This window comes from Rhinichthys klamathensis, unplaced genomic scaffold, assembly GCF_029890125.1.
Source record: "Rhinichthys klamathensis goyatoka isolate OS25496 unplaced genomic scaffold, OSU_Roscu_1.1 h1tg000011l_1, whole genome shotgun sequence".
In the NCBI taxonomy this organism is placed as follows: Eukaryota; Metazoa; Chordata; class Actinopteri; order Cypriniformes; family Leuciscidae; genus Rhinichthys; species Rhinichthys klamathensis.
The window spans coordinates 21,307,556-21,325,066 of NW_026606564.1; the positions used below are offsets into that span (position 1 = coordinate 21,307,556).

General features: G+C 41.7%; 2 protein-coding genes across 2 annotated transcripts in view; one reads left to right on the plus strand and one right to left on the minus strand.

The window, feature by feature from the left end:
- The window catches only part of tubb2 (tubulin, beta 2A class IIa), a 278,308-nt gene that overhangs the window by 29,139 nt on the left and 231,658 nt on the right, over positions 1-17,511 (plus strand). The window lies entirely within an intron of this gene.
- ssx2ipa (synovial sarcoma, X breakpoint 2 interacting protein a) overlaps positions 1-17,511 on the minus strand; it is a 38,008-nt gene that overhangs the window by 18,581 nt on the left and 1,916 nt on the right. The window contains exons 2-6 of the mRNA XM_056262907.1: positions 15,630-15,755; positions 14,907-15,055; positions 11,636-11,830; positions 9,146-9,256; positions 3,020-3,155 (exon numbers count right to left, since the gene is read on the minus strand). Coding sequence (XP_056118882.1) covers positions 3,020-3,155; positions 9,146-9,256; positions 11,636-11,830; positions 14,907-15,055; positions 15,630-15,675 — 637 coding nt within the window. The 5' untranslated portion in view covers positions 15,676-15,755. The remainder of the gene's footprint in view (positions 1-3,019; positions 3,156-9,145; positions 9,257-11,635; positions 11,831-14,906; positions 15,056-15,629; positions 15,756-17,511) is intronic.

The window sequence follows — 17,511 nt, forward strand, 5'->3', positions numbered from 1 at the left end:
GGATATATAAACAGGCTCTGAAATACTTTTTTTTTTAAAATCTAATAATCAACTTCCTCCTCAAAATCATACACTATACTGCAGCATTTCTATGGATGCAAATGTTTAAGCTTTCAAGATTAAATGTTAACCTGAGGGATTAAGAAAACAAAAACGTGTTTCAATCGAGTAGCTCAAATATACAGAAAACAGGACTTCCATTTCCCATCATGCTTTGCATGGGGCTGAGTAGGGGGAGCAAATGTTGAAGTGTGTGATATTTCATGAATCTTTAGCCAGATGAGAAAATGGAGAGACTTGTTGTTCTATGATGTTATTTACTAGAGTGTCTGTTATGGCTCTGTCAGAAGGTCTTCAACAGAACCACAACTTGAACTCATTTCCAAAGGTCTACACGCTATGACCCGAGGTATGCAACTATACTTTTCCTGCCCAACAATAACTGAATCTCTGACTCAAAGTAAATTCACCTTTATTCCTCGAGGAGGAGGCCATGTCTGATACACTATGATGACGTGATTACGGCAGGCACAACACAAAACGACACAAGTATTATCAGCAAACCGTGAAATGGCTCAGTGATTTGCTGAAGGAATGGAGTATTAGTGCCGCGTCACGCAGTGCTGGATCTGGAGAAGCGGCCAGAGATCAAAATATGGATTTGGAAGAGAATATGTTTGAGATGGTGAATATGAGCCGGATGCTGAATGCCCTGGGGAACGAGCTCTGACGAGGAGGACAGTGACGATGGGAAATTAACTCTTCATAGTTCCAAAGGTAACAAAATATGCTTTATTGTAGTCTTTTTTTAATAGTTATTAAAATATCAGGAGAATTATTAGAGATCCACCCTAATATTTAATAATGATTGGCAAAACATTCATGCATTTAAGTGATATATAATATAACCTTTTAGGGGTTCCATCATGGGATCATTTCATGGATTTAGATTGAAGTCATTTTGTTTTATTTCATTTTTAATTTTAATTTAAATCTGAAAACATACTTTTTCACTAGAAAAAAGTAACTAACCCATTTAAAATGAAAGAATTATGCTATCATTTAAGACATTTCTCTTTATACAGAACCTTTTTTTTGGCATTAAAAAGTAATGCCCAGTATTAGGGATGTGAATTTCTGCCAAAAATGACATTCGAAAATCGAGGAGCAAAAGTCGATTATCGTTCGAAAATCGGAAAAAAAGGGGAAAAAACGCACACTCACAATGACAGAAAGGGAGGCCAATTTCATCTTTAGCTATTGTCATCAAACAAACTGTTTATTATTCGAACAATTAACATGTTTTCATCGTTTTTTTAACATACCGGTAGTTAACATAGAAGAAAAAAACAATAAGCACGACAGTCCGTTTTTGCATCGCCAAACCAGATGCTTGTTAGATAAAAATAAAAAAATCTCATAATGATTTTATGCAAACCTGCCTTGTTACTGCAAAAGCCTACTTTTTAAACAAATTAGTTTCATTCAAAACTATTCGTGTGATGCCACTGCGCAATACACACACATTACCGCGGGATGGCGAGTGTTCATTTCATAAACTGTGGACAATGGTAGCTTATTTAATGTAGCCTATAAATGAATGTATATGTCCAAAAAACGGATAATGTCATCATACTTGTAGTGCTATCGTCGAGTAATAATCTGTTTGGTTGTAAAATGTATTACCTGAATGAAATGAACTAGAATGTATCGTCCTGTGGAATCATTCATTCACAGACATCATACGAAGATGTTAAACTAGATCGCTGGCAAAAATATGATGCATTTGCAGATTTGCTTTCACTAGACTGTACTGTAGGTCCACGGCCACTTCATCCAACGCTCTTGATGTTCTTAAATCTTCCTGTTACGACTCCGTGTCGAGTGTGAATTAAAGCGCTTCAGTGATTCAGTGCGCGAGGAACTGAACAGATCATTCAAACTGATTCGCGAACCGATTTAGACAGATCTGCCAACTTGTTTGATGAAGTCTTTGAACAGAATCGACTCAAAAGAGTGATTCATTTGTGAATGGAGCATCGCTCGTGCCCATAAAAAAGACACAGCGCGCTTGGAATAAACTACGCATTTAACAACATGTATTGCATTAAAATAAAGTAACGAGAGGAACGTCGCCCAACGTAGTGAAGTAAATGTAGCCTACTTTGTTACTACCATAGACGGTTACTACCATAGACAGTAAAGGTTAGTCTACTACCCACCTCTGTTGGGCGCAGAGCTAACGGTCACGACAATGCTCTTCTTCTGTTGTTTGTTTACACTGTATAAATATAACGATATTCGAATAAGCAATTTTATGATCGAATTTCGAACACAGTTCGACTATTCGAAGATCGCGACTCATCCCTGCCCAGTATTAAGTGTAAGCAACAGCACTATATAAACAAGAGCAGAAGTGTAGAAAAAGAGAAACGGTAGAAAATGTGTTTGTAATATGTCCCCATGTTATTGTAAAGGTCCTTAGCCTGGGAAAACCCAGACAACTTCTGGCAAATGTAGATTTGCTCTGAAAGTTAGTCTGGCAAAGAGCTCATTCAAGCCCATTTCCAATCCGCCGAGATCGCGGCACCAATCAGAAGCGTTGGGGCGGGCTTTACACGATGACGACAGCGCTGGGATTTTGAAGCAGATTTTGTAGCCTACATTACAGAGATGGATGCCGTCGTCGAACATCACTCGTTCCAATCAGCTATCGCGTCTGTTTTAAGCCATTTGAACGTTTCCTTTCAGTTAAAAACCGAGAAAGAACAACACTCGGAGATGTTTCTCCGCCGCTCTGCATACGTCATCTCCTTCATCACTCTGATTGGGTTTAGGTCTATCCGCCACGTCCGTTGGTGACGCCCCTCTGGAAATGATTTGTCTTTGACGCTTTGCCAGACCATAACTCAGTTACAACTGAGAATAATCTGGTTTTAACCAGGCTATATAGCTCTACCTACTTAACTTGCATTATATTCCTTATAACCCGGAGAGCTCCACTAGTGCGCCCGCTCACCGAGCTTCTTGTCCCTCTTGTCCACGAGCAGCTGGTTGAGCCGCTCCTTGAGTCTGGAGCTCTCCCGCTCTTTGCGCTTGGCATCATGGCTGTACTGTGTGGCTCGACTGGAGATGATGCTCTGCAGCCTCTGCACCTGCAGCACATTACCACACACAGGAGCAGCGATCACACAGCTTTCAGACCAATGAACACACTGACGAAAAACAAAAACTTACTTTACAATCAAACAACTGGAATATACCCTAACGGCAAACAACCGTTTTAAGCTTAAAACAGTAAAAAGCTGTGCCAGCATTTAAAGGGGTCCTAATATGCCCTTTTACGAAGTCTTGATTTTGTTTTTGGGGTGTACTAGAATGTTTTCATGCTTGACTGTACAAAATTTACATTATTACAGCTCTTCTCTCCCCAGTCTGGTTTAACACGTTGATTTCGATGAAGCCCCTCCTTCTGAAATATGAAGCCCCTCCTTCCCAGTGTGCTGTGATTGGTTAGCTGACCCAGTGTGCTGTGATTGGTTAGCTGACCCAGTGTGCTGTGATTGGTTAGCTGACCCAGTGTGCTGTGATTGGTTAGCTGACCCAGTGTGCTGTGATTGGTTAGCTGACCCAGTGTGCTGTGATTGGCTAGCTGACCCAGTGTGCTGTGATTGGCTAGCTGACCCAGTGTGCTGTGATTGGTTAGCTGACCCAGTGTGCTGTGATTGGTTAGCTGACCCAGTGTGCTGTGATTGGTTAGCTGACCCAGTGTGCTGTGATTGGCTAGCTGACCCAGTGTGCTGTGATTGGTTAGCTGACCCAGTGTGTTTTGATTGGTTAGCTGACCCAGTGTGCTGTGATTGGTTAGCTGACCCAGTGTGCTGTGATTGGTTAGCTGACCCAGTGTGCTGTGATTGGTTAGCTGACCCAGTGTCCTGTGATTGGTTAGCTGACCCAGTGTGCTGTGATTGGCTAGCTGACCCAGTGTGCTGTGATTGGTTAGCTGACCCAGTGTGCTGTGATTGGTTAGCTGACCCAGTGTGCTGTGATTGGTTAGCTGACCCAGTGTGTTGTGATTGGCTAGCTGACCCAGTGTGCTGTGATTGGCTAGCTGACCCAGTGTGCTGTGATTGGCTAGCTGACCCAGTGTGCTGTGATTGGTTAGCTGACCCAGTGTGCTGTGATTGGTTAGCTGACCCAGTGTGCTGTGATTGGCTAGCTGACCCAGTGTGCTGTGATTGGTTAGCTGACCCAGTGTGCTGTGATTGGTTAGCTGACCCAGTGTGCTGTGATTGGTTAGCTGACCCAGTGTGCTGTGATTGGCTAGCTGACCCAGTGTGCTGTGATTGGCTAGCTGACCCAGTGTGCTGTGATTGGCTAGCTGACCCAGTGTGCTGTGATTGGTTAGCTGACCCAGTGTGCTGTGATTGGTTAGCTGACCCAGTGTGCTGTGATTGGCTAGCTGACCCAGTGTGCTGTGATTGGCTAGCTGACCCAGTGTGCTGTGATTGGTTAGCTGACCCAGTGTGCTGTGATTGGTTAGCTGACCCAGTGTGCTGTGATTGGTTAGCTGACCCAGTGTGTTGTGATTGGCTAGCTGACCCAGTGTGCTGTGATTGGCTAGCTGACCCAGTGTGCTGTGATTGGCTAGCTGACCCAGTGTGCTGTGATTGGTTAGCTGACCCAGTGTGCTGTGATTGGTTAGCTGACCCAGTGTGCTGTGATTGGCTAGCTGACCCAGTGTGCTGTGATTGGTTAGCTGACCCAGTGTGCTGTGATTGGTTAGCTGACCCAGTGTGCTGTGATTGGTTAGCTGACACAGTGTGCTGTGATTGGCTAGCTGACCCAGTGTGCTGTGATTGGCTAGCTGACCCAGTGTGCTGTGATTGGCTAGCTGACCCAGTGTGCTGTGATTGGTTAGCTGACCCAGTGTGCTGTGATTGGTTAGCTGACCCAGTGTGCTGTGATTGGCTAGCTGACCCAGTGTGCTGTGATTGGCTAGCTGACCCAGTGTGCTGTGATTGGTTAGCTGACCCAGTGTGCTGTGATTGGTTAGCTGACCCAGTGTGCTGTGATTGGTTAGCTGACCCAGTGTGCTGTGATTGGTTAGCTGACCCAGTGTGCTGTGATTGGTTAGCTGACCCAGTGTGCTGTGATTGGTTAGCTGACCCAGTGTGCTGTGATTGGTTAGCTGACCCAGTGTGCTGTGATTGGCTAGCTGACCCAGTGTGCTGTGATTGGCTAGCTGACCCAGTGTGCTGTGATTGGTTAGCTGACCCAGTGTGCTGTGATTGGTTAGCTGACCCAGTGTGCTGTGATTGGCTAGCTGACCCAGTGTGTTTTGATTGGTTAGCTGACCCAGTGTGCTGTGATTGGTTAGCTGACCCAGTGTGCTGTGATTGGTTAGCTGACCCAGTGTGCTGTGATTGGTTAGCTGACCCAGTGTCCTGTGATTGGTTAGCTGACCCAGTGTGCTGTGATTGGCTAGCTGACCCAGTGTGCTGTGATTGGTTAGCTGACCCAGTGTGCTGTGATTGGCTAGCTGACCCAGTGTGCTGTGATTGGTTAGCTGACCCAGTGTGCTGTGATTGGCTAGCTGACCCAGTGTGCTGTGATTGGTTAGCTGACCCAGTGTGCTGTGATTGGTTAGCTGACCCAGTGTGCTGTGATTGGTTAGCTGACCCAGTGTGTTGTGATTGGCTAGCTGACCCAGTGTGCTGTGATTGGCTAGCTGACCCAGTGTGCTGTGATTGGCTAGCTGACCCAGTGTGCTGTGATTGGTTAGCTGACCCAGTGTGCTGTGATTGGTTAGCTGACCCAGTGTGCTGTGATTGGCTAGCTGACCCAGTGTGCTGTGATTGGTTAGCTGACCCAGTGTGCTGTGATTGGTTAGCTGACCCAGTGTGCTGTGATTGGTTAGCTGACCCAGTGTGCTGTGATTGGCTAGCTGACCCAGTGTGCTGTGATTGGCTAGCTGACCCAGTGTGCTGTGATTGGCTAGCTGACCCAGTGTGCTGTGATTGGTTAGCTGACCCAGTGTGCTGTGATTGGTTAGCTGACCCAGTGTGCTGTGATTGGTTAGCTGACCCAGTGTGCTGTGATTGGTTAGCTGACCCAGTGTGCTGTGATTGGTTAGCTGACCCAGTGTGCTGTGATTGGTTAGCTGACCCAGTGTGCTGTGATTGGTTAGCTGACCCAGTGTGCTGTGATTGGTTAGCTGACCCAGTGTGCTGTGATTGGTTAGCTGACCCAGTGTGTTTTGATTGGTTAGCTGACCCAGTGTGCTGTGATTGGTTAGCTGACCCAGTGTGCTGTGATTGGTTAGCTGACCCAGTGTGCTGTGATTGGCTAGCTGACCCAGTGTGCTGTGATTGGTTAGCTGACCCAGTGTGCTGTGATTGGTTAGCTGACCCAGTGTGCTGTGATTGGCTAGCTGACCCAGTGTGCTGTGATTGGTTAGCTGACCCAGTGTGCTGTGATTGGTTAGCTGACCCAGTGTGTTTTGATTGGTTAGCTGACCCAGTGTGCTGTGATTGGTTAGCTGACCCAGTGTGCTGTGATTGGTTAGCTGACCCAGTGTGCTGTGATTGGCTAGCTGACCCAGTGTGCTGTGATTGGCTAGCTGACCCAGTGTGCTGTGATTGGTTAGCTGACCCAGTGTGCTGTGATTGGTTAGCTGACCCAGTGTGCTGTGATTGGCTAGCTGACCCAGTGTGCTGTGATTGGTTAGCTGACCCAGTGTGCTGTGATTGGCTAGCTGACCCAGTGTGCTGTGATTGGTTAGCTGACCCAGTGTGCTGTGATTGGTTAGCTGACCCAGTGTGCTGTGATTGGCTAGCTGACCCAGTGTGCTGTGATTGGTTAGCTGACCCAGTGTGCTGTGATTGGTTAGCTGACCCAGTGTGCTGTGATTGGTTAGCTGACCCAGTGTGCTGTGATTGGCTAGCTGACCCAGTGTGCTGTGATTGGCTAGCTGACCCAGTGTGCTGTGATTGGCTAGCTGACCCAGTGTGCTGTGATTGGTTAGCTGACCCAGTGTGCTGTGATTGGTTAGCTGACCCAGTGTGCTGTGATTGGTTAGCTGACCCAGTGTGCTGTGATTGGTTAGCTGACCCAGTGTGCTGTGATTGGTTAGCTGACCCAGTGTGCTGTGATTGGTTAGCTGACCCAGTGTGCTGTGATTGGTTAGCTGACCCAGTGTGCTGTGATTGGTTAGCTGACCCAGTGTGCTGTGATTGGTTAGCTGACCCAGTGTGTTTTGATTGGTTAGCTGACCCAGTGTGCTGTGATTGGTTAGCTGACCCAGTGTGCTGTGATTGGTTAGCTGACCCAGTGTGCTGTGATTGGCTAGCTGACCCAGTGTGCTGTGATTGGTTAGCTGACCCAGTGTGCTGTGATTGGTTAGCTGACCCAGTGTGCTGTGATTGGCTAGCTGACCCAGTGTGCTGTGATTGGCTAGCTGACCCAGTGTGCTGTGATTGGCTAGCTGACCCAGTGTGCTGTGATTGGTTAGCTGACCCAGTGTGCTGTGATTGGTTAGCTGACCCAGTGTGCTGTGATTGGCTAGCTGACCCAGTGTGCTGTGATTGGCTAGCTGACCCAGTGTGCTGTGATTGGTTAGCTGACCCAGTGTGCTGTGATTGGCACCGCTTAGCGTGTAAATTGTCCCACTCCTTTATAACCGCAAGTTCTGCTCTAGTGCAGGCTTGTGCAAAATTCAGCATCTCAGATTTGGCCTCCATTCAATTCATGAACTGGAATTTGAATTGACTCCGCCCAACAGGAAGTCGAATTTGAATGACAGGAAGTGGAATTAAATGCATGGCAATTCAAAGAAATTCCACACAGTCACACAACAGAAAGAATGTGTTGAATCTCACACACACACTCAGAGTTGGGAAGCTTACTTTGGAAATGTAATTGCTTACTGTTATAAGTTACTCATTATAAATGTGGTTTGGATTACTTTATCAATGTAAAGCAATTTCCTTTTAATTTGATTAGTAACTAATTGAATTACACATTTTACCTCTAAATAAACTAAATAAAATTACATTCCTTTTGTAATTTAATAACATAATTTCATTACACGTAACTAGTCACTCCTCAACCCTGCATACATTTTGATCTAACATATAAAAAATGTCCACCTCAAATTGTTTTTTTTTTCTAAAGATTTACCATCATGTTCCACAAAATTACAATTACAATAAATCAAACTTATTTATTTGTTCTGTGACTAGAGCTTTTAACAGTCATTGCTGGGGGAAAACATGTCCTGTTAATGTAATCTGTACAAGTAGTTCAAACTAATATCATTTATAGAATATGTAATGCAATCGTATCTGACATATCCTGTAAAGCTTCATTGTTAAACACTTCACTTGAAAATATGTATATGAATTTCTTTGAATTATAAATGAATTGCAATTCTGCTTCCTTTAATTCAAATTCCAATTGTAATTCTAGATCCTGCTTTTGACATCAATTCAAATTCGAGAATTGAACTGGACTTCAGGAGTTATTCTTCATATTAATAAGAATGGTGTCGATTTCAGAGCATTTCGCGCCTGATTCAGACCCTGACAATGTTTACGAACAAGAGGATCGTGCAGAACGGACTTAACAAGCACGGCTTTCACATTGGTATGTTTTTTGTAATTTTATTATACATTCTAGATACGATGTTATCCACCATTTAATCGTGACATTAGTCGGAAAACTATGGCAATACAAACAGTAATCGATTACAAAACCATGGTTAATTTTCCTAAGCAGCGGTGAACAGTCTTACAGAAGCAACAGAAAACAAGCGGTTCTCCATAAAATGTGCTGATAAACGTGGTGTTATAATGTTCAGGAACAGTTTAATATAAATGTGAACCTCTCTAAGTTCGTAAGCCTTAGGAGAGATTTGAGAGATATTTCATAACTCGCGAGTTTACATCTCACAATAAATAATTGTAATCGCAATCGAATTCTGAGAAAAACATCAAATTTGTTTTCCCTCAATACACTGATCATTCAGTTTGGCATTTGTGTAAAAGATGAAGGAGGATTTTGTTTGCTGGGGGCTATGGTGTAAAACTTAAACAGAATAAATAGTTTTTTCTAAAAGCAAAGGTTGAGCGTGAGCATGTCTTACTTCCTCCTTCTCAGACTTCAGGCAGTTCTGTAAGGTTCTGATCTTCAGCTGGAGCTGTCGCTCGCCCTCATGCAGGCCCGAGTTCTCTCTCCTCGTGTGCTCCAGCTGATCCTGACACACACACACACACACACACAGGAAATTAAAAGCATGCTGCTTGCGTTTACATTACAACCATTTCCTCCTACTTTACTCTGAACTCTCCTATTTTGAATGAGTAAATAATTAAACTCAGCACTACAGCAGTGTGCATAATAGATCTCAGATATCAAATGTTTACATGTAAACGTGTTACTGCTCAAAAAAAGACTATGAAAAACAATGGTTGGTTGAAATAAAATATAAATATTTGAACAACTGTTTATTGCCAAGGCACCATTTCTAATTTTCAGTTCACTTAAAGAGATACTCCACCCAAAAATGAAAATTCTGTCATCATTTACTCACCCTCAAGTTGTGGCAAACCTGTATGAGTTTCTTTCTTCTGCTGAACACAAAGGAAGATATTTTGAAGAACGATTGGAACCAAAGAGTTGTTTGGCACCATTGACTTCCATAGTAGAAAAAATAAATAAATACTATGGAAGTCAATGGTGCCAAAGTTCCACTCGTTCTTCAAAATATCTTCCTTTGTGTTCAGCAGAAGAAAGAAACTCATACAGGTTTGCCACAACTTGAGGGTGAGTAAATGATGACTGAATTTTCATTTTTGGGTGGAGTCACCCTTTAAGCCTGCCTCACACTACAGGAGTGTTAAAATCCTAACCGATTGTGAAATGTGGTTGCAGCACACACACTTAAAGGGATAGTTCACTTTGAAATTAATTTTTGGTATGTTTTAGCTTACCTCAAGGGCATCCAAGATGTAGGCGCGTGTACGTCACTCATTGTTTACACAGAACAGAGATTGTAGGTAAGACGGCTAATTAAAAGGGTACTAATTTGCGCTTATCCGGGATGTTTAAACCGTCGTAAAAGAAAACGATTAAAAAAAATAAAAAAATAAAACAATTGTATGAGTGACGTACACGCGCGAGAGATCACTCGGAAAAGACCGAAGCGCCGGCGCCCTCAGATCACTTGGACGTGGCTGTGGTTACAAGAGGTAAAAACGATATAAATACTGTTCGTTTTCTCACACAAACCGCTCGTTTCGTGTCTTAGGCCAGCAATGTGTACTTACATTTACGAGTCATTAAATCATGTTTAATTTGGGCTTCTCTGTGCATGCTCTTTGAGGTGGTGACCATAGACCTGCATTATATGACTGACAGACAAGAACGCTTTGACCTAAAAATATCAAAATTGAAAATACTGTGGAAACAAAGACACCTTCATCTTGGATGCCCTTGAGGTAAGCTAAAACATATCAAAAATTAATTTCAAAGTGAACTATCCCTTTAAGGAGAATCTTTGCAGATTTTCTTCCCACATTATCCTTTAACATTTAAGGATATTTCTAATGAATGGCGTCAGCTCTGGTCAATACAATGAATCAATGCCATTGATCTCTATGAAGTGAAGCTTCAGCGTTGCCCATGCGCCGCATTGCTGCTCAGCTGAGCCTTGTAAAGTGGAGCTCAGAGTTAAAATTAAATATTAAAATAATTAACAGCTTGTTTCATTACATCTTTGAACGAATCCGCATTTTTTTACATTTCCGTTGAATGAACAGTTTAATGACTCACTCAAAAGATTCGAGGATCGAAACTAACTGTTTTATAACAATGGCCTAAAAAGTTTATTGTCAGGTTTATGTTCTGTTATTATATTATGTGTGGACCCTTATTTTGACATGGTATCTTCTGTTTACTCCACTTCGTTTCAATGCGCTTCATTCCTGAAGATGTACTCGTCTTCGTGCTGACCACAGCGTGACACTTATTTATTTAGCAATAAATAAATAAATGAAGATAATACCGCATATCGCGCTGTTGAGTCGCTCTAAATTACCACAATGGAAATTCCTTCACCACGACAGCCCTACTTGTTTCTCATTGGCTATTGAGACAGTACTGACGTACCGGTAATCACAATCTTGCTCATCCCGATAAATATCAAACATGTTTGATGATGTGATCGGGGCAGGCCGGATTGTCGATCTGTGAAAGCCTCACATTACCAGATAATCTGCGCCGAACATCAGGACCGATCGAGGTCATCGACAAGTTTCTTTCTACGATTCTCGGGAGGGGGAAATCGGGACATAAATCAGCTCCTGTAGTGTGAGCCAGGCATTAGGTTGAATCATTACAATTATTAACGGGGGAAAAAAACTAAACTAAAACTAGCAATATTTAAATAAACTAATAAAAAATAAAAGCCAAAACTTAAAAATAATCACAATATCTTGCATATGCAATATTTGAACGAAGAGCAGAATCATAAAAATGCATATTCAGTAAAGATATTTGAGTTATGTCCATGCCTGTAAAGCACAGCATTGTAAAGTTGGCTGATGTTGAGTGTGTGTGTGTGTGTGGAGAGTACTTTGAGTCGACAGTGGCTGTGCTGCAGATGCTCGAGGTCACTGGTGTTCTTGGTCTGCTGGTTCTCCAGCTCGTGATGGGCACGCTGAGCTCTCCTCTGCAGCTGCAGCAGCTCATACAGCACGTTCAGCACCGGCACAGCGCTCAGCCCAGCCGACTCCACGCTCACTGCAGACAAGCCCAGCGAACACACCTCCTGAGGAGAGCCACACACACACCACAGCACTCCAGTTAAGAACATCTGATGAACATTACAGTACTTAAAGGTGCAGTGTGTGATGTTTAGAGGCATCTAGTGGTGAGGTTGTGAATTGCACCCAACGGTGGCCGACAGGAAGTGATGTCGTTGTCTGAGAGAGTAGCCAGTTAAGCAATGAGCTTTCTTTACAAAGATAAATTAAGAAATTAGGTTTACTTGATTATTGAGTAAAGCGATATGTTACTGCGAATATTAATGTTACTTGTTCATCATTGTGTCAGTGTTTAACTCGCTTTAAACGCGTGTGTCCGCTCAGGGCCACCGTAGAAACATGTGGATGTAAGCGGACCCGCGGTGTGTGTAGAGAGAAACGCCTCATTCTAAGCTAATAAACACAACGGTTCATTATGTAAGGTCTTTATACACCACTGAACACATAGTTATGTATATGATATTGCATTTCTGTCAACAGATCCTCCTAAATATTACACACTGCACCTTAAAATTAAACAATACTGATCTGCCTGCATTGACACCATTATACGGTTTTCTCCAATGAATTTTCTATGCATGAACTAAATTAATAACTTTTTTACAACGAAAACGAACCATCGTTGAACTTATGACGCTGTTTTCTTCTAGATCTGCTGTACAGCGGAAACTCTTGCATGATCACGGTTTATAAACGTCCTTCAGTCATTATGTGCCATGTAGACTCCAACATTCAAACTCAAAACTGGCTTTCTCACACACCCAGGTCATTCATTGGTACACAAGCCATTTTGCAGTTTGGTTTTACTGTACTGCGAATGTGAAAGTGCTTTATAAGATCTGAAAACAGCATCTAATGAACCGATGAAAGAGAACATTAGCTCTACATTAGAGTAGTGTTACGCTGCCTCAAAGGTACACGTACACCATGATGAACAGCAACAATGGTGTCGCTTTTACCATTTCAGTCTCATCCTTTGGAACTGAATCCAAATGAAAACAGCGTCTTCTTGACATGAACACAAGCCAAACTTTGTTTGAGGGTCAACGTAGACCCTGTTCACCGGCAGCCAATGAAGACTCAGTTACTGATGACTCGTTTCACAAGACAATTACTCAATTTATCTGCACTTTGAGCTCTGAAACTTTGCAAAGTTTCACAAACAGCTTTATCACACACTACATGAAAGGTGATCTAAATAAGATTAACAGGTGCACTTTAAATCATTACACTTTTAATCTCATTGCTTAAGTTTGATATATTGCAACACCAATACTCGCCAATAGGTGTGTAGCGATGCCCTACGATAGATGTCACGATGCTGATATTACTGCGATACTCCAGGAGTCGGGACATATGTTAAAAAGCTAACTAAATGTTTTACTGTAGATTAAAATGCTAAATTTGGTGTTACATTGTGTGTGTAAATGAACAGGCGTTTGGACTCGGTGCTGAAACCCAAAGCACAGGACAATAGAGACACCAGAATAACAATATTCATGATTCTGAAGCTGAAAGAATTACTTTAGTCGATATGCTTGTGCTGTCACTGACTAGATATATTTATAATAATGTCGGACACTTTTTACTGACATGTGGCATTATCAGGACACACAAATGTTCCCCCAGTGCATTATTATACATTATATTTAACATAATATACAGTGTTGAGCATGTTACTTAAAAAAAAGTAATTATAGTTACTAGTTACTTCTCCCAAATAGTAACTGAGTTACATCATTATAAAAGTAACTAATTACCAGAGAAAGTAACTATTGCGTTACTTAAAAAAAAAAAATTTAAAATAGGCCTATGTCAAATAATTTGGATGCCCCCAGTATTAAATATGTTAAATTAATGAAATGGACACTTAATGGTGTAGATTAGTGTTCAATGTTTTATAATAATAATAATTGATTCTATTGCTGTGGGACAATGTGAGAGACGCCTATTAATTTCAATATATTATTCTAAATATTAGCATTACTATAGTAGAACAATAAAACATTATAGATGGTTTATACTTAATATCGCAGAATCGCACAGACCCCAACTTGCCAACAAATAAGTTTAAAAATAAATTATGCTTCTTAAGAAATGTACCAAAAATGAATAAATAATAATAAAAAATATACATACTCTTTGTGCATATTAAAATGATAAAACTGTTACACAACTTCACAACTAGTAGACATACTGTAGCCTGAGTATTTTCTTCCTAACAAAAGTAAACAGTTTAACAAGTGCTCTCTCAATATAATACTGAACAATTTACCAAAAACAAATATAATACTAAAATATAATATTTTGGGGGTTTATTTTTATAACCTATAGCGAACGTACGTCATCATCAGAGATTATTTAAGCCAAATTCTAGACATTTTGCCGCACGTGTTTACAACCGGTCAAACAAAGATGTTTTCTGTGGATGTTCCCTGCAGGTTATTTTCGGGTTTATTTTATAACCTAAACAGAACATTCCCTGAAGGTAATTTTTTAGATTTTATTTGTATAACCATATAAATAAATGACACATATCTGCAACGTTAATTAATTTACAAACAAACTATATAATGCTCGGACACCCTCGGTCTCTCTCGCGCATTGAGCGCGCTCGCTTCGCTTTTGTCCACTCCGGCGCCTCGTAAACACACACACACACACACACCAGAGAAAAAAACTTTGCAGGTCCTATGGTGGAGAGAGAGCCTATTCGGATGAAAACCACTTCAGTGAGTTCAATTATAGTAACGCCACATTTTTTTATTCAGTAACGGTAACTGCGTTGTAACGGGGGAAACAGTAATTCGTTTGATTACTCGTTACTGAAAAAGATAACGCCGTTAGTAACGCCGTTTATTTATAACGCCGTTATTCCCATCACTGATAATATATAGCAGTTTAATGTCGTACTGACACAAACTTGAATTTTTCACTTTGGGTGAAGTATACACAATACAGTTTGTCACTATCCACGATACATATTGTTGCACTTTTGTATATTGTTACACCCCTACTCATCAATCATCAGATAAAAGAATAGCAATGGTTTAAATGTTTAAAACACCCTTTGTGATGTACCTGATTGATATATGCGACACACTGCGCTATGTTCTCCTCGGTGCAGAACGCACTCAGCACGCTGTAGGAGGGCTTGGGCAGAGCCATGCTGGAGTTTGGCCTGGAGGGAGACGTGCTGAGCCCAGAAATACCGGATAGCTCTTTGGTGTCTGTACAGAAGACAAAAGAAAAGCAGAGCCGGTTATTGAAGCCCGCCTTGACATGCCTAACATGACCGTTTTAACATGGTGTCGAGCAGCTGCAAAAAAGGCAAGTAAAAAGGTGCAGGAAAAGCTTAAAAACAACAACAACAACAATATAGATGTACGCAGCCATTATTGGTCCAAGCAGAACAGATGCTAAATAAGTTTCAACACATTAGGCAGTGGTGTTGCCAAATATTGGATTCGAATAAAGTTTTAAACAGCATTTCAGGATAGTCTGACGAGGGAAATGTGCTGAAAATGGCGAATTAGAGGGGAAAATAAATTGTCTTTCCAAGCCTTACGGTTCAAAAGTTACTAGCCTCAAAATGTGTGCAAGTTGAAAAGACATGAGGTGGAGAAAACGATGACAAAAACTACTCCTTCCAACTCATTACAGAAAAAGTACAGAGAGAAATATATTAGTTTCAATATGATGCAGTGCAACATTACACAGATTAACTATAAACAATCCTTAAATTAGCTAACAAGATCAAGCTAACTCTGTCCCAGACACAATCTCCCCATGTTTGAAGCTCACCGAGAGATGGATCTGGCATCGTCGCTGGAGTCCACCAATCTCCCATCACGTCCACATTCAGCTTGGCTGGGACTCTGGGGCGTCCCGCTCTTCCAGAAGCAGACTAGCACTCGGCCATCAGCACTCCTGAAATAGCACAGGCGTCAGGCCGGATTACAGGCCTCCGAAGCCGGATTAAACCGCAGGGAGCATCACTGCAGGATTACAGAGCCAGCGGGACACAGAAACAGGAGGATTGAGGAGGCATCATGACTTCTATTACAGGAGCTATACGTTCATGTGGAGCTCAAGTTAATCAATCTAGACATCATGTGAAGAAAACACAAGGATAGTCAGTCAGAGCTGGGACACACACAAGAGAGCCGTTATAGACCTGGGTCACATCTAGGGCTAATTGTCAAACAACAACTATTACTCAATGATGAACATGAACAACTGATTTCATCATTGATTAGCTGGGTCTGTGTGTCACCACAGGGGGGGGGGACTTATATTGCTGATATGAGGACGCTTTAAAACAATGATGTGCACTAATAAATTATTTAATAAACAATGCAACATTCCATGAAAAAAATAGGAATTGTCCATGCTGATTTCATGGTGACCCACACTAAAGATTTGACAAACAGCAGACGTATCAGCTTGAAATGGGAACTACTGTCACATTTGAAGAGAGTAACAGCGTGATGAATGACATTATCTGGAATTAGATGGACAACATATTAACCTCCCAACACCAAGATTGATTTCTGTCATTCTTATAGAAACGCATCTAAAACTGCTATTTGGCACACATTGAGATTCCTATTAAAATCATCTTGGCTTCTGGAGTATTATTACAGAAAACAAGCTCTGAAACCAATAAAAGTTTATGATTCTTCCACGTTCTGTTCATCAAGAGGATCTTCAGAAAGCCCAAATACAAATCACTAAAAGGAGAAAGCAAAAGTTAGGCCATAAACTAACTATACTACAATCACATGACATCAACGTCACCATCATCATGCTTAACAAATCCACTGCGCTCTGTGTCCATTGGTAATAAAAGTCTTCCCACACTCAAAGCACACATGATTTCTTACACCAGTATGTATTTTCTGATGTACTTTTAAATCATGCAGACGTGAAAAACTCTTTCCACACAAAGAACATGAATGTGGTTTCTCTTGTAGTGGAGGAATCTGGTTCCCACCTATTTTATTTTTTGGAAATGTGTTCATGTTGCAAGTGTCTAATATATATAAAAAAAATTCTCTTTCAGCATGTGCTTATCTAGATAGTTATCATCATCATGGCTGTATCAGTGTCTACTCGTTGTGTTCAAACCCATCGGCAACATCTGTAGTCCCATTTAGCCATTTGCTAACAACAGCCTTTTTCAAGACACAACGCTTACGGCATAGCCTACAGATATGTGTGAAACAACAAGTTAATAATTAATCCTCTATGCTTGGAGTCATTTCATGTTTTAAACTGTACTTTGCTTTCAGGAACTGTAATGTTGTTAAACCAAAGAAAGAAGTTGTTCAGAGAAAGGCTAGGGAGGTTTTATCAAGAAGATTTAGGTTATATATTAAGAATATTAATTGAGATTTTAATTCCACATCCGGAGCTCAGACTATTCTCATGGCAAGAACGGTTTAAAGGGTTCATTTTCTATCAATGATAAAATAGTCAATCAATAATAATAATAATATATATACACTCACCGGCCACTTTATTAGGTACACCTGTCCAACTGCTCGTTAACACTTAATTTCTAAGCAGCCAATCACATGGCGGCAACTCAGTGCATTTAGGCATGTAGACATGGTCAAGACAATCTCCTGCAGTTCAAACCGAGCATCAGTATGGGGAAGAAAGTTGATTTGAGTGACTTTGA